The sequence below is a fragment of the Condylura cristata genome, unplaced genomic scaffold (assembly GCF_000260355.1).
Source record: "Condylura cristata isolate star-nosed mole 26May11 unplaced genomic scaffold, ConCri1.0 scaffold00015, whole genome shotgun sequence".
Taxonomy (NCBI): domain Eukaryota; kingdom Metazoa; phylum Chordata; class Mammalia; order Eulipotyphla; family Talpidae; genus Condylura; species Condylura cristata.
Genome location: NW_004567116.1, coordinates 4,341,134 through 4,361,974, shown reverse-complemented (window position 1 = coordinate 4,361,974; position 20,841 = coordinate 4,341,134). Strand labels below are relative to the sequence as shown.

The window sequence follows — 20,841 nt, the reverse complement described above, 5'->3', positions numbered from 1 at the left end:
TGGGGCGGCAGCAACTTGTAGGCCAATATTCATTCAGTACCTGGCAGAGATGTACTCCACATTCAGTTTTAAATATCAGCAGTTGGGATTTGAGCCTAGCGAGCGCCCAGAGCCATTCTATACCACCACAGTAGCTCTGAGATGAAACTGGAGCGTATTCACATCTCCGGACGAGCAGTCCTCACATGTCGGTGACAGCAGACCATCGGGAACTGGAGGTTCCTGCACTTCAGAGCCTTGCAGCACAGCAGAAACTGGCGTGCGGGCAGCAGATGGCAAAATTCTGGTTCAAGATCAGAGCTGCTCCCACTCGTCCTTTCATTTCACATTGTCAGAGACCCCTTCGTCAGCTTACTAAAGCTGACTTGCGTCTACACTGACCTTGCCTTTACAAAACCCAAGATACATCATCTGCTCTCCAGTTTTGTTTTTTTAATCATGTAACAATTGTTAAGAAAAACCAGCCTTCTGGAGTCCCACAACGCAGCACACACTTTTAGCTCGGCTTTCTAATTCTAGCTCGTGTTTACATAGCAGTTCAAGCATGTTCACATGTGCCTCCTGCCTGCCCAGGTTAGAAGTGGGTACAAGCAGCCATTAGCAATCATCTGACTCCTGGCAGGGAGGCTTCCCTGCCTGGAGCTGCCAGTGGGCTAGAGGGAACCCAAAGTGGGACATTACTCTGAGGATAAATCTCAGCCATCCTGGGCTTGGAATTCTTCACTCAGGCCATTTAGGTGGAGGGCGGAGTAAGCTAAACTTCCCAGGGCACAAAGGCCAGCACTAGTGGCCTCCCAGAGGCCTCTTCGGCTGCACTACCACCCACAGCCTCTACCGTCAGCCCAAGCCCATGTCCCAGACACCTCGACAAATCTATTCAATGCAGAATCCACAAAACAGCTCACCCCATTTATTATTTAAAAATATTTTGTTACAAAAGGAAAAAAAATACAATGCAGTATAAAAGATTGACAGCGTCATCAAGTTTATTACACAATTTTCAACCTATCAGAAAGACAAACGAATCACCGACAACAGGGGGACGGGGGCCTCGGCCTTCTGAGGGCTGGTTTTTTTTTTCTTTCTTTCTTCCTTTTGCTATCAGGAAATAAAACTAAAAAATTGTGTCACTGAATAAAAACAAAACAAAAATGGGGAGAAAAAAGATCTCCGGGTAAACCGCTTTTCTGGTATTCTATATATTTTCCTTTAACTGTCACCTTACTTGGTTTTCTCTACACTTTAAAAAGACACCCGGAGCTGCTCTCAAGGATCCGCACGTCACTTAACACTGGGCTGGCTGGGCAGGGTGCCATGTTCCGAAGTCCAGGTGGGGACAGGAGGCGGGGGAGCGACGAGGCTGGAGCCTCTGTGCCAGGGCTGAGCGTCACCAGCCCCTGGGTCCCTGTGACCAGTTAAGGGCTAGGTCAGAAACGTGCAGGGCAGGAAGGGTTCAGTCCAGCTCAGTCTTTTCCTTCTGAGCCAGGGGGTCTCCGGGGACCCTACATCTCACACGCCAAGTCTCATCTCACGCACCACATCTCTTATGTCAGGTGTCAGAGCCCTGGAGGTGCCGCAGAGCGGTGTGACCCCGCGGGCCCTGCAGGGCGCCGCCGCTGCGTGTCCTTCAGCAGCAGCCACAGCACAGTGGGTGTCACGGGGAAACAAGTCCACGTGCTGTGTAGCAAACAGCCCAGACTGCCGGGCCTCGGAACTCGGAGATGAGCTCACTCAAGTCAGGCTCCACCTCTTCCTTGTGCCTCGTCGGAGGCAGGAAGCACTTCCAGGCAGACTGAGAGGAGCCGTCCAGTCACCAGCTGAAAGGTGGACAGACACCAAAGCCGTGACGCTCCCCTCCTGGTGCCAGACCCTCCCGCACCTAGCAGAAGCGTGTACCGGGACGCAAGCCGCATGCATACCCGCCGCGGACAGGGCCTGCGGGCACGGCCATGTCCTGCCCAGCCTGCTCCTCCCTGCTCCTCTGGGACTTCACAGGCGTTCTTTGCTGCTGAGGTCTGATGTCCCCACTCCCAATGGCAGTGCCTTCCTCTAAAACAAGGAAGCAGCCTATTGGAGAAGGGCTACAGAGTTGGAACGGAACAGCCCCAGGGAAAGAACACCTAGTCAGCTGGTTATTGCAAGAGGTAACCAAGCACGAAGCAGCAGAGGGTGGTAACTCGCTCTGCCAGACTCCCCAGCAGAAAGCAGCCTTATGGGCCTTCTCTGCTTCATCCACTGAGGAGGCTGGGCAGCAGGGAACTGGAAGGCTCAGCCCTCTGGGGGTCAGGGAAACAAACCGTCACTATGTAAAAGGGAAAAGCAAGAACAAGAGTAGCTTTTCCTAAGGTAATTTGTCCTCATGGGCTGCCTCAAAGGCTGGGGAGGAAAAGGAGTTCGACAAGTAAGTGGTATGTTAGCAGGGGTTTGGACCCTCTTGGCCCCTCCAACGCAGTGCTGAGGGCGGGACCCTGGGCATATATTTGGCACACCCAGTCACTCTCCCACATCCCATGTGGAGGATCCATTTTCTCTGGGAAGAAAGTCTTCCCACTAACCTCACCACTGAACTGCTCCTGGAGAATCAGAAACTCGTATGTTTCCTTGGACAAAGCACCATTCTCTATGAAAACCAGGGGCCTGGACTGTGTTCTCCTGTCTGCCACCCCTCCCAACTACACCAAGTCTTTCGGTTATTTCCCCTGGCAAACAGGAGGTATGCGATTAGGAGAGCTGCCAGGCAGTCTTCAATTCTGTACGGCAGAGGGTGTTCCCTGGGTGTCGAGGGAGTTGGGGTTTAGAGGAAGGGAGAGAGGGGTGGAGTGGCCTCCGTCCTTTAGTCCTGATCAAGGTGAGGAGATGCAAGTCCATTAAAAAAAATTTGCTTCCAACCAGACTCCTGCGATGAGAACACCAGAAGAGAAAAAGGAAAACACAGGTTAGGAAGAAGTTCCTTTCAGATTTATAGGTGCCTGTAAATTACACTGGTATTTTCTAAAATAACAACATACAAATTAAGGAATGCAGGCTGAGAGTGCAAGTCTGGAGGAAGTAAAAGGAAGAGGGCAAGGCCGGGAGTGGCTGGGCTGGGAGTGCTGGGGGACTGGTCAGAAACTATAGTGAGCGCAAAGGAAAAAGCAGCTACGTCTTCTTTAAGGCCAGTGGCAAAACACAATGAAATGAGGCCTCAATGCAGTTTGAAAAGGAGAGTTTGGCTGGAAAAGTATAGAAACTGCATTTTAAGAAAAACTGCCATAAAGGGGAACAGAATTTAAGTGCTATTGCAGAAGATCTTTCTGAGCAAGTCATAGCTTACCTTCAGGGGAAGGCAAACATCTGGAAATGGGAGGGACACGGACTAAGAAAGTGTGTCCGTAACCATATCCATGGACTCCCAAGCACGCAAGGTGGTCTGGCACAGAGATGTACTCACACAGGAAACGCCTAAACCTTTTTCTTCCTTTAAAGCAGCCCTGGTTCAGACAGACCCAGTGTCTGTGCCGACACACATACACACGCGTGTACCACATGCACCCGAGTCAGAGATTTTTAAGCTGTATCAAAATGCAAGAAATTTTGCATCTTCCTCCATATGATGGATGTGAGTAAAGGTCCAAGAAATACACCAAGAGCAAGAGTGATGTAGCCAGGCCAAAATACCCAGCAGAGCATGGATAGGAAAGACAATCAGCACTCAAGAAATCTAAAAACACAGGTAAGAGCTGCCCGATGGGAAGGTAGCATTAAGCCTACTGTTACATCTCCGCCACACGAAGGCTCCCAGTAAGCTCTCTCCTCGTTACAACGTTGCAGTAACAATCTTCAGAGTGTACCCTGATCAAGTGGACTATAGAAAATAAAACAGCCCCAAGGCAAAAGGGAGAGACACCCACCAGTGGCCAGGACCTCTACCCTCTTCCCCTGGTCAGCATCAAAGGACATGTGCTCCAGGAGAGGGGTGATTCTAGACAGCAAGGAACACCTGCAGCAATGCTAATTCAGACCAGAAAAAGAAAAGGCTGACACTGCTACAGAGGGATGAGAGCAAAGACCCACACTGGTGCCAGACTGTCACTCCCTGGGATGAACGGATGAGGTCAAAGCTGCTCCCCCACCAATACAACTGTGTTTTCCGGAGAGTATGTGGGCAGCTCCAGAACTCAACTGATTGCAACATCTAGAAAAAAGGTAGCCAGAACCTATAGCCTACTTGGCTTTATGTGGGATGTCCTAGATTTCAGTCATGTCAAACATTCTAAGATTTTGTGGCATAAATTAATGGTTTAAGCATACAGAAGGGAAGCAGGTAAAAAATATTAGTAAGTCTTTATTTTCCCAGTTATCTGTCCCCCAGAGAAGACAGTAAGAACTCTGAGCCCTAACTGTTTACAAGGCAATGGCAGATAATGCCCACAACAAAGCCAGAGTCACACCAACAGGCAAACGTAAGTAACATGACCATTGTCTAACCTGCCTGACACCAGGCCACATTTTCCAACTGCAGTGCACCACAGGGACGCACAGGTGGCGGGAGTTCTTTTCCCCTGTTCACCCCATTACCCACCTACCCATCCCCAAGACACCAAACAGAAAAGAGTGGGAATTCTCAAGACGTGCAGCCACCATTTGAGAAGCGACACGTAACAGCCTAGTCTCGATGAACCACAGAGATCATCCGAGCCAGAGTCTAGATTACTTCTGAGGATGCTACAGAGACAGATTCAACTAACCCTCCTTCTTATATACTGGAAAGGATGCTGTCAGTTGCTTTGAGTCGGCATGGATAAACGGGAAGGATGTTACATTGCACCACCCAGCCCAGCAACATGGAGCCTGAGGTTGGAAAACAGCGTTGAGGAATTAAAGAGCAGAGATTAAGTCCTGATGATACAGCCGGAATCTTGGATCTAGTCAAGCTTAACCTTTAAATTAATACCTAATGTAGTCCACTCAATACCATCTCCTGCTTTTGCTTTATTAAAAAGCTTTTTACTGCCACTAAGTTCCCTCCTGGCTTGTTAAAAAGATCTTCCCAAAGCAGAGTAACCTGTACAAAAATCTTTAAAGCTATCAAAGACAACTTATTTATCTGTTTTCTTCTTTGATGAAAGCATCCTGATTTTCAAAATCTTAAATTTATATGAATTTTTAAGTAATTAACGCTGTACGTTGAAAAAAAGTACTCACAGTGGTATCACTTTGCAATTCCTGGTTTTTAAGTTGGGAGTTTGGTGAGGTTAAAATATAACAATGTTAAGAGCTAACCGTCTTCCCATTTACTGAGAACTTTCTCAACAAGTACTCTGAGTACCAAAGGCTCTATGGACCCCACTGAACACTGAGCAAGGCAGTGGGAGAGCCGTTTCTGCTACCTCTGTTTACAAACGAGGCGCCCCAAGGACAGCGAGCGGGAGGGCGGAAGGGGCCGAGCTGCACTCTGGCACGCGCCTGCCGACACTGTGCCCTCAGCCAGCGCGCCAAGCTGTCTCCGGTTAAGACGGCCAAGAACAAGCTCAGGGTGAGCGTTCTCAGACAAACAGGAAATCTGTCCTCTCAAATTTTCAGTTAAGTCAAAGGTTCCCGATCCTCTTTATTTGCTTTCAAGAGAGAAATCTTTAGCAGAAATGCTTTTCTTTCACGAAGATCAGCCCAAGCATGAATGGGGCTTTGTCCCACCTTTCTCAGTGGTGCCGGTCCCGTTCTCTATCCCGGTGTCTCTCATGCTCCCGGTTCCTTTCTTGGAAATAATCATCATGTCGGTCTTCATTATGAAGCAGGTCCCGATGCCTCCTGCTGCTCTCCCGGGACCGGCTAGGTGACCTCTCTCGGGACCGATGTCTTTTCCTGTGGGAAAGACCCTCCATTCACTCACAGGGACTACCACACACTTCCGCATTCCGAATCCAAGAGTGTTGGGTTGTGGTATCCTCCGGTCTTTGTCTACGCCCCTCTATTGTGGACACACTGAGGACATTAGCTCTTTGAGAACTAGTCTTTTTTCTGAAAATGGTAACAGCTAAATTTGTTGCGATCTTAACAAGTACACCAGGCAGGGTGAAGAGATGTGCATGCATTAGCTCGCCTAAACCTTCACAACAGCACCAATACTTCCCAATAACTCTACTACTGTCCCTTGCTAAAAATGAGAGAACTGAGGCTTGGAAAGTTAAGTAACTTCCACACTCAAGGCCATACAGGTAGTTTAGAGCAGAACTGGGATTCAAATCAAGTCTGCAAGGCACCAAAGCCCATGTTCTTCACTGTGTACCAGGGTGTCTTCTTTCCTCAATAAGCTCACTGTCTCACCACACACAGACTCCAGACATTACAACATTTAAAAATGCAAACGTCTGACTAATTTCTTCCCTTTCAGGACATGAGGGCCAGGTCTGCTCTTTCCCAGTCAGGTCCTCGCCAGATCCTCCCCCCGAGCCAGTGCCTGAAGAGTCTGCTGGGGACTGGGAGATGGCTGAGGTGATCCTCAACTCACCTGGAGGAGCTCCCACTGGCACCCACGCTGTAGGACTTGGCTTCAATGCCATGAAGACAGTCCTTAAGAGAGGAGATGAGGACACGGCAACGCTCGTCATTGGCGACCCGGGACTGTTTGATTACAGCAATGGCTGTGAGCAGCGTCTCAATCGCGTCACTGTAATCCCCTGACAGGATGGATGGGAAAGGCGAAGGATAAGCAGAGGCAGTAAACTAAACCAAACCAAAAGGAAACCGCAAGAGGAGGACACAGCCAAGAGCAGCTAGCTGTCCCACAGAATCACAGTACCATGGAGGTCAAAATAAAAGGTACAAAACAGGATGACACTTATGGTTCAACGGTCTGGAATCAGACACATGCTGTTAGCTACTGCTATGGATGAATAAATTGGAGTGTCACTGTCTGGCAGCCATTTGACAATATTCTTTAACATAAGCAGCACACTTCTTAGCCCAGCAAGTCTAAAAATTTTCTATTATTGTCTATAAACAATGTCTGCTTCAGTGGTATTAGTTATACTATAGAATTAGGAACAAGTTAAAGCTCCTGCAGTCAGGTCTGGCTATGTATTATGAAACACTGGCTCTATAGGATACTATAAAATGTGTAATGTAAATGTGTATGCGAACAAAATAATCCATGTAGTATACTAACACAGCGACAGATATACAGAATGGGCACACGAAATAGTAGGTATTATCTTTATAAATATAACAGATGCCCAGAATACGCACTTAAAAGTTGCGTATACTCCATTTTTGTAAAATCAAGCAAAAATTTGTTTTACATACAAAAAATGTGGGTGACAAGAAATTGCAAAAGATGGTCTTAATGGTGGTCCCTGTACAGAGAATTTTTTATTAACACTGCACATTTCAAAGTCTGCTTATTTTAACCCCTATTTTAACTTATTCATACAAGTAATAGATAGGAAACAATCACATGTGGGGTGTGTGTATAAAATTCTGTGCTATCAAAAACTAGCCCCTGTGTACCCCAAGTGTGAGCAGTGCCTGGTTTGGGGATGGTGGTCGTGGGGTGAGGATCTGTAGCACCTTTCCCAAGCTAAGTCAAGCATAAGAAGAACAGCAAATAATGCACAGGAAACATGAAACACACAAGGGTTCAATGAAAGCGAAGACTGCCACTTCCTCTGTGCAAGGCAGTAAGAGAACAGAAACCATGACTCTGCTTTAGTAACAAGAGAAGCCAGCTCTGTCAGGACAGAGAGGTTCTGCCTGTTTTGCAGGTATTCCTTAAATAGTTGTGCTTTGAATGACTGGAATGAGAACAACAAAAATGGAGGGCAATAGAGATTTGCTTATTTGTTATACAGATCATCTCAGTGTGAAGGAATCAGGAGGAAGAACAATGATGATTTTTTCTATACGCTTGTGTATCTGACTTATAATGATAGTGTATTACTTTATAATTTAAAAAGATCCCACTCAGATGTCAATGGAAGTTTTCTGGTGAAAAAAGTTATGTACTCTTTCCTGTCTTTAACCTATAATGTGAGCCCACATTTTGTAGCCAAAGATGGAAAACAGATGCTGCTATTTAGATCACCACATATATCTTAGGTTATCTGACAAGATACTCATGTGGAAAACTCACAGGTAGGAGTGACTAATGTCATGATATGAAAGCTGGACCAAACCCCAAAACTTCCTGAATTCTTTTTTCTTAGGAACCAGAGTCTGCCCGGAGCACTCAGAATCACAGCTCTGATTCAGCCACTACCTACTGACAGAAAGGCCAGAGTCAGCTACCAGGGCTGCTTTATGCCCGAGACAGACTTAGACTTCTCTCTTTCAAGACAGGCTACCCAAGGGTTGAGTGATTCCGCCCACATGCCCATGTTATCAGATCCCTGTCAAGTCTTCATTTACTCGAGGCATCACTTCTAAAACCCAGAGTCCGCACTTGGCATTGCCTCACTACACAGATGCCAGTCACTGAGATCACGATGCAGGGATTTCATTCTACAGCAAATAACACAGTGAGGTGGTATTCGCTAGCTTTCCTGAGGGGAGATCTAGACACAGACTAATTAAATAACATCACTAGTTTTCCAGAGTCATAAAATCAGGCTTACCTACTGCTTTTTAGAAGATGCCACTTTTGAGAATGGAACATGCTTCAACTTTAACTACTTGCCAATGGAAGGTATTCAGTTTAGTGACAAAACTAAAGGTTAAGAGAAAGGTAGCAAAGGTAAGGATTGAGTTACCTGCACTGGCTCCAGCTACTGCTTTGGAAATGGCACTGCTGGAAATTGCTCTGTTTCGCTTCATGATCTCTTCAAACTCTGCTTCACTCACTGTAGAGGGCGGAGGGCCCGAATCTCGGCTGCAGAGATAATAGCATTCCTGACTGCCCACACCCCCATCTTTCCCATATGCTACAGCCTCTGTCATTTAGTTATGCTCTCCAGTATGATGTCCTGTTCACATGCTCACATTCTCTGCAAACGCAGGGCGTATGTCATGTAACCCTGTAATTTCAGCATGGCCCAACAGTGCCAGACACTCACAGCTTTCCTACCAGTCACTTAAAGCACTCAATTTAATCAAGCTGCTAAAAGGGATATGGAGGACATAGTCTGGATCAAGAGGTTAGATGCAAATAAAACCACCAAAAAGTCCAAGTGAAAACAGCATGTAATACACAGTCAACTACTTCCCAGTAGTCAACACTATGGAAACAGTTTGCACAAGGGAAAACAAAATAATTCAGTGTCACTTACTTCCTTGGGGAACAAAGCTTTTTACCCTACTAGACCTGGCTAGGACCTGAAAGGAAAAAGACGGTCCTTACCTGCCATGGTGATTATAAGGTGCTGAGGCCTTCATGTAAGTATCTGGTGGAGGCCCCACTGTAGCGTTTGGTGGGGGGAAGAAGGCTGGGTTGAGGTGAAGGGCAGGTGGGATGGCCCCAGGGGGAGGTACAGCCAGATGAGGAGGTAATCGAGGAGGAGGGGGCATGAGATGCTGGTAGTGGATGCCAGGAGGAGGAGGAGGGACCCCAAAGCTTGAGGAGAGAGGAGGTGGGGGTGGGATCGGGGGTGGGGGCAGACCCATCAGGGGAAGGGCTGAAGGAGGGCGATTGAAATAGGGCAGCACATTAGGGGGCTTATCCACACGGGCAGAAGAGGGTACAAGGTTCTCAGAGGGTGTGGCCCGTCCATCAGCAGAATCACTAGAATCTCGAGAGTGGGCCCGGGGAGGTATTCCTGTGAAGCAAAGCAGAACTAACGTCACTGCCCATGGTTTAGATGTAGTGTCCTTCAGCAGGTCATCTGACACCAAAATGAGGTAGCTAAGAAAGAAGGTAAAAAATGTCTACTGCCCTTATTTTGACCATAGAATAAATGGTCAGAGGCAGCTCTCAGTGAAGACATAAACCCGGAAAGTAAATAAGCCAGATTCTGTGTCCAAAACTCTTCTTCACAGCTAACTTACCCTTAGCTTTGTCCCTGTTCTTACACAGCAGGATTCCAGTGTGAGAGGGACAGTGCTGTGCTCACCACTGCTCAGCTGTGCTCAAGGTGGCCTGAGGCCCCTCGTTCCTGACAGATGTGCAGAGCCTGTCTCAGAGACCAGCACTGGCTGACCATCGGTGTCCTGCAGAACACCTGAGGCTTTCTGTCTGCCATGACACTGGCCAGGGAACTTGGGGGAAGAAAGGGAAGGGAAGGGGAAAGATGGCTTTCTTCCATCCAGTTATCAAAACCAGTACCTGGATGTGGAAGAGAGACTCAGAGTGGGAGACTGAAGGCTAAATGAATGGTGAAGAGAAAATGGAGGTAAGCCAAGAAAAGATCTGCCCCCGAGTGAGCAGATGGCACACAGATGACAGCAGGAACGCCTCCAACCTGTGGCACAAAGCACACCTCAGGTCTGGGGAACTCCCGTTCCATTTCAATGGCCCAAACCTCGACCCCACGGGCCAGGCCTCAGGGAGCAGCGCCTCAGCATGGGGAGCGCTGTGGGGCGCAAAGTATGCCCACACTGTCAGAAACACGGCTCTGCCACTGCCAAGTCAGTTGGTTAAACCTGCTCCCCCTTCCACTGAATAATCTAAGCCTGGCTGAAGGGAGCCCAGCAGAACATCCCGGCAGAACATGAGCATGAGGCTCGGCAGTGCCAGAGGGAGAGATGACACCAGCTGAGCGAAGAGGAAGAGGCGTGGGCCCTATACTGAAATTTGCTAGCAATCCCCAATTCCTGACTGAAGCAGGAGGTGGATTTAACCATCCCGATGACCACCCCGCTTCCTCCACCACAGAGTATCTGAGTGTTTGGCTTGCTCTCCAGGTTCCAAACACCTGGCAGCCTGCTTCCTCCCTGAGTGCTCGCAGACTGAAAAGGAGGTATAGCAAGTATGATCCTGGAAAGTTAGCGACCTTCTTGGCTTACCAGTCCCACTTTTGCAGGGCTCTGTAGCATCCGGGGCTACACACCCCGAGAGCAGCAGCCATTCCTAAGCAAAGTTAGTCCACCAGCTGTACTTCATTAGTTAGCAGAACCCATGTATGCGACAGAACATACGAACGGCACTCAGCCATCACCATCGTTTAGCAAAGAAATGTAACACTAAGGTGCATACAATCCAGAGGGGGCACACGCAGCCTCCACGTAGCAGTCACGTCGCGCGCCTGAAGGCAGTCAGTGAGGCTGCGTTACAGAGGACCCTGAAGTAAGAGGGGACCTCAACTCGAGTTGTCGAGAGATGTGTCTTTTGGCCCAGATCGGTGGGAGTCCACAATACAGCCATCCAGGCTCGTGCTCTGGTTAAAAGGACAGCGTAGCAGCCACACGTCCCCCTTCAGCCAGCCAACACGGGCCCTGGCGGGCCATCCCGCCACACAGGCACTCTTCTGAGCAGCACCTCAGCAGTGGTCGAACAGGTGATGGAACTTTGCCATCTCCTGCCTCCTCCCCACCATACAAAAAAAGTATGAGTGGCTGGCTGTTTCAGGGTCACGACCAAGGTGGCTGGGCCGCGTAGGGTGGCCGTGCCACACGGGCTGGGACAACACAAGGACCGGTCCCCAGGTTGTGAAGGTTCAGAAACTTGACTTTTAGCACTTCACCCATGGGTGATAGGACTCTAGGAGACTGAGCCACACTAACCAAACTCTCAAGAGACTGATTCATCAACCGAACACCAATTTATTCATTTACAGTGGGAAATACAACTGCCACTCAGACCAGAATACTGAGTCGGGTGGTCAGAGCACCCTCTTCCCAGGAGGAGAGACCCAGTCAGTATCAGAAGGTGGCGTGGCATGCACAGAGCAGGCGGTAGGGAGTAAGTGAACTTAAGGCACATTACCACTGAGCTAAAGTAGCATCTGCAAGCTCTCCCCTGATGTTTGGTAGTGAAAAGGGCACCTTCTTTCTTAGCTAATGCTAGAGAATGGATGAAGTTCTTATCCTTCAGCAGCCCTGCTGGTCGATTCCTTCCAATGCATGTTTGCAACAAGATTACGGCCATCTTTTCACACCTTACATTAGGGTGGCTGTGTCTTTAGAGGTATTATGTTTTTACAGGTAAGCCCAGTTACAGTTTTTTCTTTTTAGACAAGAACATGTAATTCAAAGTTTCCAGAAACTTAAACCTCAATATCAAGTTCAGAAGGAGAAACAGGCCCTAAGCAGTAAAGGGCCTTGCCCACCACAGTGAGTGGCAAACTGAGCTAGACCCTGACCCCCAGCGCCCAGCACAGAGCTCTCTCGTGCACAGCCTCACTTTCAGCCCAATCACTGGCCACACCCCCAACCATGACCACCCCCCAACCCCCCCACGCCCCACCTTGTAGGCCTACATCAAAGAAAACAAACCCACAAACTCCCCCTTCATACAGATGGTCTCCACGTACCCCCTCTTGGGACTCGGACGCACTCACGTTTCCGAGCCTGTGCCTCAAACTGTGAGAGGTTTTGCCGGGTGGCCGGCCTCACGTCCACTTTTTCTCCATTAAGAACTTTTCCTGGCAGGAGTTCCAACAATTTGTGGACAGAGTTTTCAGAGGCAACCACCACCTCAGCATACCTTGAGGAAGAAATATTAAAAATGTGTGAGATCTACTAGACAACTGAGAGATGTACAAAATATTCTCTTCCCCTTTAGTAAAGATTAGTAAAGCAAAGGGTATCCTACTAACATTAAACACATTCAGAAAACTCCCAACAACAAAATGGTGTAAGCCTACAATCTTCCTATTTACTCGGAATTAAAAATCCGCTCTCCTTGCCCTCAGCGATGGACACCGCACTACATTGCAGCGAGGTCCCCATTCTAAAGCATTTTGCCAAAACCAGGCAGAAAAACTGGGCCAGGGGTGGGAGGGATTAAAATCCAGGGTCAAAATTCGGTGCAGCTCTTTATCCCAACGGTTACAAACTAAAAGGGGCTTCTCAAATCCAGACCTCACCCTTTGGACTGGCCATTTGCTCGATTCTCTGCAAATTTCAACTCCACCACATCATAGACTCCTATAGAGCGAATAACCTGGATCAGCTGCTGGTCTGTGGTCCACTGGGGCCGGCAAGATGGAAAAGGAAGAAATGTCAAGAACTACACCCCCCACCCCAGAATGTCCCAAACCCCTGTCCCAAACCTAGGATTCTACTCACAACCATGACCTCCACAGGAAACCCCAAAGCCCATCCATGTTTCCCTGAGTGCAGACTTCCCTTATTGTCCTCACAGGTACAGAATTTCAAAACTACTCACCCCTCCCAGCCCCCATCTTACAGATTAAGAAGATTAAAACCTATTTTAAATGTGACTACCATAGGCTAGCTGGCCATCAGATCAAGCACTGACTGCTAGCAGTCTTTAAGTTACAGATCTGACAGGTTAGAATTGACCACTGCCAGGAAGTTTCTCTTCAGTAAATCCATTTTATATTTTGGAAAAAACCACACCCACCACTAGCCTAAAACCATATTACACAGTGACTTCCAGAACAACAATCACACCCAAGTGTACTATTGCTATCAGGGTCTATGCTCCCTGTCACCTATCACTGTAACAGAACGATCTCATGACCACCAAGGGTTCAAGGTGTCCACTCTGAAATCTCATCCCACAGAGGACCCTGCTGGATATAAAGCCCCAGGGTCAGGGGCCTGTAACAAGATGGCAGAAAAAGCAACTACCCACTTAATCATTGCTTTCTTCGGCACCAGTACGTCCTCAGGATAGTTCTCTTTCAGAGATCAATCCAACCTGATCCCAGGAAAAAGAAATCCAACCCCATCAGAGCACAAAAACAGTGCAACATCCATTCTTGAAAATGCCATCACCTCCCAGCGCTCTCCCTCCAGCCACCCATAAGCCTTTTGGTCATCCATGCTCACCCAGGAGAAGCTGCCCACGTAGACAGCAGCTCGCCTATTGCGCAGGCCACTGTAGGTGTACAGAATTGCAGGGGTCTTGTTATTGGGCTTGGGAGATGGCTCCTGGCGGACAGGGGGAGGTGGCTCAGTGCTGCTGCTTCTGTCATCCGAGGGCTGTGAGGTGGCTGTCAATACGTCATCATACAGGTCAATCTGATCTGTATTGTTGAACTCTGGGTCCTAAGAGATGAGGGGTCGGCAAAGGTGGGTTTGCAAGCCTTCATATGTCCATTCTATTTCATTCTAGTTTACCTAAGAGTCCAGATACTTTGTAAAGTAACACACAAAACGTCCTTCTACTCCAGCAATGATAAGAAAATGTAAGAAAAACTTGCTCATTTAAACCTATTTCAATCAATTATGTTTATAAATCTGCAAGATTTCTAGCTCTAGTCACCTGTGAGGAAAAGGCATATCATGGTTAAACAACAAAGTAAGAATGCATAGAGATGTATTACTAGTCAGTGTCAGTTTCTAAAAACTAAAGTTAAATTACACTAGTGACAAATTTTCAACATCCTGGGTATCAAGATGAATAAAACTTACTGTTATACTTAAGAAAGACTATATTCAGAAATATTACTCAGAAATAGAAAGCAACAAGGCCTCCCTGGTGGTGTAGGGGTTAAAGTCTCAGTGCTTTCAAGCTATTGCCAGCCACTGCTGTGGAATAAGTTCAATCCCCGGCCAGGGAGTGACCCACATGGCCCAGCAGACCTCTCCTGTCTCACCTGCTCGCCTCAGCAGTGGATTTCAGTGGATCCATCTATTCTGCCCCCAACTCTGTCTCTGGTGACTCCTCTCACATCCCTGCACCTCTGGCCTACACCCAACGTCTTGTATTATTTATAAAAAAATAATATAAATTAAAAAAAAATAAAGAAATAGAAAGCAAAGGAAGAACAAATTAAAGTTGGTATCAAAATGCAAAAGATTGGGAGTTGCTGATTTAAACCACTGATTTACAAAAATGATTCAGAGAAACTCTACAAAAGTCAGCACAAAATCCCACCTTTTTAACAACCATCAAAGACACATAAATAAACTAAATGGAAAGGGAAAACTGAGGGTCTTCCCTTACTAAGTTCTATTTCTCAAATGACGTGCATTATCGAATACATTTCCATTACACTTAAAAGACACTTGAGAATACACAAACACGGGTCAGAGTAAGCCACACACTGGATGCATACTCTGGAGGATACTTAAGCCGTACCTTTTGCCTAATCATGCAATATTACTACATTATAGGCCAAATGTGTACATTCCAAATCTATGTTGAAACCTTGCTACCCAGAGTGGGACGAAGAGGCCGAGCCTCTGGGAGGCCACTAGGATTAGGCCAGGTCTTGAGGTGGAGACCTCACAAATGAGGTCTGTGCTTTTATAATATTTAAGAGTGTGCTTGCGCTGCTATGAGGAGGTAACAGCGGATGCAATCCAGTTAGACTTGAACCTCACTGTGGCCTTCAAGTCTGAGAAATCACCCATATTCTGGTCTTCTGTTAGCTAAAACTATACACCCAAAATCCTACAGCCACAAGAACTGCAATCAAGGGATCTTAATGTTCTGGTATCAAGGAACCTAATGTTCCAGATGTGGCAATGTCACCAACTCAGATCTGTATTTAAGAACCAGACACCATTCTTTCAGAAGAGTCTAAAATGCTCCAACAGTGCTAAAGGTGACGCTGCCAGAACAAGAGACAAGCAATAGTTGAAGAAGTTTAACGACAGCTCAGTTATGTCACTGCGACTCTTCTGTAAAGAGGCAGTGGAGGACGCTAATCCAGTTCCCTGCATGGAGTCATGTCTTTCAATGCAGCTTGGGACAGGCAGCTCCAGTAACTTTCTCCCTCAATATCATCACAAGAACTGTGCATTGTGAAGACTAGAGAGCTGAGATTCATTACTAACTTCAGTCTTAGCTGCACAGCATCACAAACTTCTGGAAACAATCTTTCAGTTTTCAGCTTATCTGAAATACATGAAAGAATACACAAACTAAGGGTTCTCCCTGGTGGCACAACAGGTCAAGTCTCAGCACTATGAAGCTATCAGCAGCTACTGCAGCACACAAGTATGATCCCCTGCCAGGGAGCCGACCCACAGGGCGCAGCAGACCTCTCCTATCTCACCCACTGCTCCCCTCAGCAGTGTATTTCAGTCCATCTGCCTGTTCTGTTCCCTACCCTGTCTCTGGTGAATCCTCTCACCTGCTGCTTACCTCCCCAACCCTGCACCTCTGGCCTACACCCCAGTTCTTGTATGTACAAATAAATATTTTTCCAAAAGTACACACACTACGGTAGAACTATTGAATATTTCTGGTAATGAAGGAGAAAGGACTTGCTTCTTGACACGTCAATAACTTTCTCTAAGAAATTCCAGAGGACAGGAGTTTAAATCATAAAAGTATCAGAAAGAGAATGGCAAGAGTAAACTTTTTAGGAGCAACGTAAGAACAAGAAAAGGAATCAGTGAGGTAAATGAGAACTATCACCTAGTAGCTAACCCTATAAATAGGCAGTTTGCATCAAAAACGGTAAGCATGACCAGAACAGGCAGAGAAAAACATTTAGGAGAGTACAGGGTGAGTAACAAGATAAAGGCAGCTGGAACTTAAGAGACATTTTGTGGGTACAACATTTCACAGTCCTTATGCCTCAAGCAATTCCAACTCTAGACAAATCACTTTTTCATTCTAGGTACAGAGATTTGCCCTTGTGGCTTGAGAGAGGACAGGAGCCACAGAATCCTCTCCAGTTCTCTAGTCCTTCGAGGGTACCACCTCAACACCAGGGGGCTTTATTTATGGATCAAGGATCTTGAAATGGAACTTACACAGAAACATGGAAACACACTATCTTGGATAGTCAGTGGAACCAATTGGGATTCCTTCCATGCAGTATTTGTGATTCAGAGATGTGTGCCTAAAAGCTGTAATACAAAAATTACCACTAAAAGTTGGGTTTAGAACGAGCAAATCCGGACAGTTCAAATACCCAATGTATTACCAGGAAACCGCCCACACGAAAAGATAACGCAGGAAACCGCCCACACGAAAAGATAACGCAAACAATGGACAGATCAACCCCTGAACCGCCAGGGTGCACAGATTACCTTGCTACTTTGAATAACACAAATGGATTCAATGAATGTAAAATTGTCACAAGATTCCCAGTTCAGAGATGAAAATTTTTTTCTCAAGCATGGGGAAGTCTCAGAAAACTCTGTTTAAGATTTTACTGAAGAAACAATGTACCAAATTATGCCTGGGCTAAAATCTGCTAGCAACACCAAGTCACTTTAATTCCACTGCTAAGAAAAACATAAGGTTTCATTGGTCATCAAATGAGCTGGAGATTTATGAAATGATATATTAGGTCAATGGAAAAACTTAACTCTACAAATTAAATAATTAAAAAAAAAGCTTTATGAGCATTGATGTTGCAGGTTTCGTTCCAGGGAAATTAAGAAGTGTGCATTAATACTAATTGGACAACTCAATAAAAAGTTTAATAGCACAGAACTGTGTGGTTAACAAAGAACTGAAATGATCTTGAATTTATGTAAAATCTTCCCTTAACTGTACATCTGATGTTCCTATCCTTCACCCCCTCCACTGATATCCAAGCGAAATAGTAAGTCTTGATTTTTTTCCCCTCAAAGCAATCTACTTGATTCCATTGTTTCTTCTCCTTATAATCAAACCTCAAGGCTTCTGTTCTTACACTATTTTCATCTTTCACAAATTCCACTGCCCTTCACCAATGGAAAAGAACACAAGGACCCACTTGAAAATAGGGATTCATTTTTTCCCTGCTTTCTGACTAGCCCTGACACACTAGCTCTGACACTGCCTAGCAAAGAGAAGCAGTTCAATAAATATTTACTGGGAGAAGAGAACTGTTCATACTGTGCTTGTCTTAGGACAAGGAAGAGACAAAGAACTCAGCTGAGTGGCAACTTTCAGTCCCTTTTGCAGAGTTCTCCCCTACTCAAGAGAGCAGCTGTAAGCCCAAGACTCCACTGAAACAGGAATAAAGTAGCTCTGCAAAAGAGGCTTTCGCAGCACATCTGTAAGGGATCAGGGGTTCTCTCTAGGAACTATTCTCAATTTCCCCAGGGAGTGAAGTATACACGGTTCTTGTGCATGGGTCAGCTTGAGGTGAATCAGCTTATTCTGAATTCGCTGCTTTCAGAATAAGCCTGTTACTAATAATCTTAGCCGGACAGAACTTTTATTATTTCTCTAGTAGTTTTCACCAGTTTCACCCAAAATTAATTCATTTCTGGGGGCAAAAAGCACCCCTTCCCTCACTTCCATAAGAAATTCAAAATTAGCTGTACTTTCTTCAACTTGCCAACATCAACTACTGTCTGGTATAAATGTCTATCTACTAGAGTCCACCTACCATCTTAGGCCTATCTCAAGTGCAAAAAAAGTCCTTTTTAACTAAAGAGACCAAAAAGTCTGTTTAACCAAACAACTTCGACATTGACAAAGGAGTAGTCATCTGACAAAACCTGTGACCAGCCTATGTCCTGCACATTATATTAACTATGATATCTAATTTTCTCAGACCAAATGTAGCCAAACTTGTGGTCAAGGACCCTGTTTCCCAAAGTGAACCAGCACACTAATACCAACCCAGAGATAAGGAAATTAAGATGGAGGTGGGGTGGAAAACTTTTCATTAAGAATAGAGAATGAACAGAAACTTACTTCTTTGCTATCTTACATTCTAAAACACCTCTGTAATTTGTATATAGTAGTAAAATCTGATTCAAAGCAATGCGAAACACTCTGGAAGTTAGTGGTTTATATTTAAATTAATGTACTAAACATTTCTTTTACCCATATTAACCCTTTTTTCTAATAAAAAAAACTTTTCCTATATTTAAGTCAATCAGCAACCATATTTAGATAAATAATTTACCTTAGGAGACATGGGAAGTTATCTACTGAAAAGCATAACTGGTGAAACTATGTAATACATACAAGATTATTACTGTACTTTCTCCACCTTGGCGTGTGTTCTAAATCTCCCAAGTTAAAAAGGCATAGTACATTAAAAGTAACTTTTATATGTTAACTTATGCCAAGTGAAGAAAATGGCATAGCTCAATCTCTTTTGTTGCCGCATGTAAAAGTCAGGACAAAGCAGGGAACTTTTCTCCTTCAGCTTGTTTTTATCCTTTTTCCAGGCCTTTATGTGTACCCGCTGAAAGATGCCAATGGGAAAAATCAGCTTATCAAGTACAATGGTAATGAAAACAGTCCAGGCAAAATATTAGCTAGTTTTCCAGAGACTGTAGAACATTCTTAAGATCTGACTTCATCCAGAGTCCAGAACTGTGCTGGATGAGAGAACTGTTTCTGTATACCGTTCCCTGACATAACATAAAGAAGGAAACAAATCTGACTTGGGGTGAACAGGTCTACACCTGCTTATTAACTGGTTGTCTAACACTTCCCCCTTCCCAGCAGCCCTTGTACCCCTGAAAAATTATATTCGCCAATAACATTTACTACTCCAAACCATCCATGAACTGTCAAACTGGAGTCCAGCTACTAAGAGGTAAACAATCGGAATGGAGCTGACAGTAAATGTTAAGGGATCTTTTATAGTGCGCCTTTGCACGGTTTTATGGGAAAGGAACTACACCTCTCCAGTTACAATTTGGGCGCTTCATAAAAGGTATAAACACTGCCCTCCACATTTACAGCAAACAACTGCGACTTTAAAGTATAATTAGTTGTTGAGGATATAGACATCATTTGGCTTCCTGGGGGCGCAAGTTCCACCCGTTGATTCACCATTCTATTAAACCTGATTTTTATTACTCTCAAGTCAAAGCCTTTAAAATTAGGCCCGGAGGCCTAAATTAACACTAAGTGGAGTGATCGTAAGTCTTGGAAGTCTGCGCTAGCGGCAAACTGTAGACCTGATAGAAGCGTGTTCAGGCCTAGCAAATCCTCATGGGCTGGCATAGCAGGGAACCACTGCAAATTTGCTAGAAGTGATTCCCAGGCTGATCGAGATACATCCCAATGCTCACGAGGAGCCCTCACCTGGTTGAACTCCTCGTCAGCATATATATCAATCAAGTCCACTCCTTCTGACATGGCTCCGGAAGGATGATCGTGAGCCCGGAGAATGGACAAAGTGAAAAGGATGCCACTGCGGTACCCAGAAAAAGGCAGGAGTTAGCAGGCTGGAGGGTCCCGGGCTGCAGGAGGGCAATGGTTGCCACCCTCCCGTCTCCAGAGACGCAGCATCCCGGCAGCCGAGCTCGGCCCCACCCGCTCCGCTCCGCCCCGCCCCCGGCCTCGCGCCGCCCCTCGCTCTCCCAGGTCGCCCGGGCTCGCGGGACTCGCTGCCCATCACCCTCGGGCCCGACCCGAGTGGCGCCGCAGCTGCCCGTGGCGCGACAGGAAGGTCCAGGCCTCTGCTCCTAAGGGCCCCGTCGGCGCTTCCGAAGAACGACGGCGCGCAGCCCGCAGCCCCGGCCCGCCGCACCTGTCTAGGGCCCAGCGTGGCGCCAGCTGGAGTCCCCGGGAGTCCCGCTCCGCTCCCCACCCAGGCCCAGTCCTCGCCCCCGGCGAGGCCCGCCCCGCTCCCACCCCACAAACCCGGCCCAGCACCCTCGGCCCCCTCCCTCAGAGGCCCGCGCCTCCCTCCTCCCGCTGACTCCCGCTGCCCCAAACTCAACCGACCCCCTCCCCGCCTCAGCGCCGGCCCGGAGCCCTCTTCCGGCCCAGCCGGCCTTCGGTCGCGCGCCCCCGTTACCGGGAATATGGCGGCGGCGCTGGCGAGTCCGGACTAGGCCCGAAGCGCGCGAACCGCTCTCAGCCCCAGGTCCCGCCCCCCTTCACTGGCGTCACACGCACAGCCACTTCCGCCACAACGCACGGACGCTACTTCCGGCTCA

The 20,841-nt window shown here is 47.0% G+C and overlaps 1 protein-coding gene across 7 annotated transcripts; it reads right to left on the bottom strand.

The window, feature by feature from the left end:
• Positions 1-888: 888 nt before the first annotated feature.
• Positions 889-20,773, bottom strand: CPSF7 (cleavage and polyadenylation specific factor 7, 59kDa). Of its 7 annotated transcripts, XR_001145475.1 has the most exons (11): positions 20,700-20,771; positions 19,982-20,090; positions 13,864-14,082; positions 12,933-13,036; positions 12,378-12,550; positions 9,311-9,725; positions 8,724-8,842; positions 6,488-6,656; positions 5,674-5,841; positions 1,920-2,896; positions 964-1,817 (listed from the first exon to the last, which is right to left on the bottom strand). XR_001145475.1 is itself a non-coding variant. In XM_004682733.2 (10 exons), the coding sequence occupies exons 2-9, from the start codon at positions 20,033-20,035 to the stop codon at positions 5,679-5,681; spliced, it is 1,416 nt and encodes a 471-aa protein (XP_004682790.1). In that variant the 5' UTR covers positions 20,036-20,090; positions 20,700-20,773; the 3' UTR covers positions 889-2,896; positions 5,674-5,678. The 7 variants fall into 7 exon arrangements, 6 of the variants coding, with proteins under 6 accessions (XP_004682790.1, XP_004682792.1, XP_012580889.1 ...); XM_004682733.2 differs by having other exon boundaries at positions 889-2,896; positions 20,700-20,773; XM_004682735.2 differs by having other exon boundaries at positions 889-2,896; positions 12,405-12,550; positions 20,700-20,773.
• Positions 20,774-20,841: the final 68 nt, after the last annotated feature.

Excerpts from the sequence above, each read along its gene's own strand:
- CPSF7 (XM_004682733.2), bottom strand. The coding sequence starts at position 20,035 with ATGTCAGAAGGAGTGGACTTGATTGATATATATGCTGACGAGGAGTTC. Across the intron at positions 13,037-13,863 it reads ACGTGGGCAGCTTCTCCTGG|TGGACCACAGACCAGCAGCT; the intron begins GTGAGCATGGAT and ends TGCCGGCCCCAG. Across the intron at positions 9,726-12,377 it reads CGTCCGAGTCCCAAGAGGGG|GAATACCTCCCCGGGCCCAC; the intron begins GTACGTGGAGAC and ends TTTGCTTCACAG.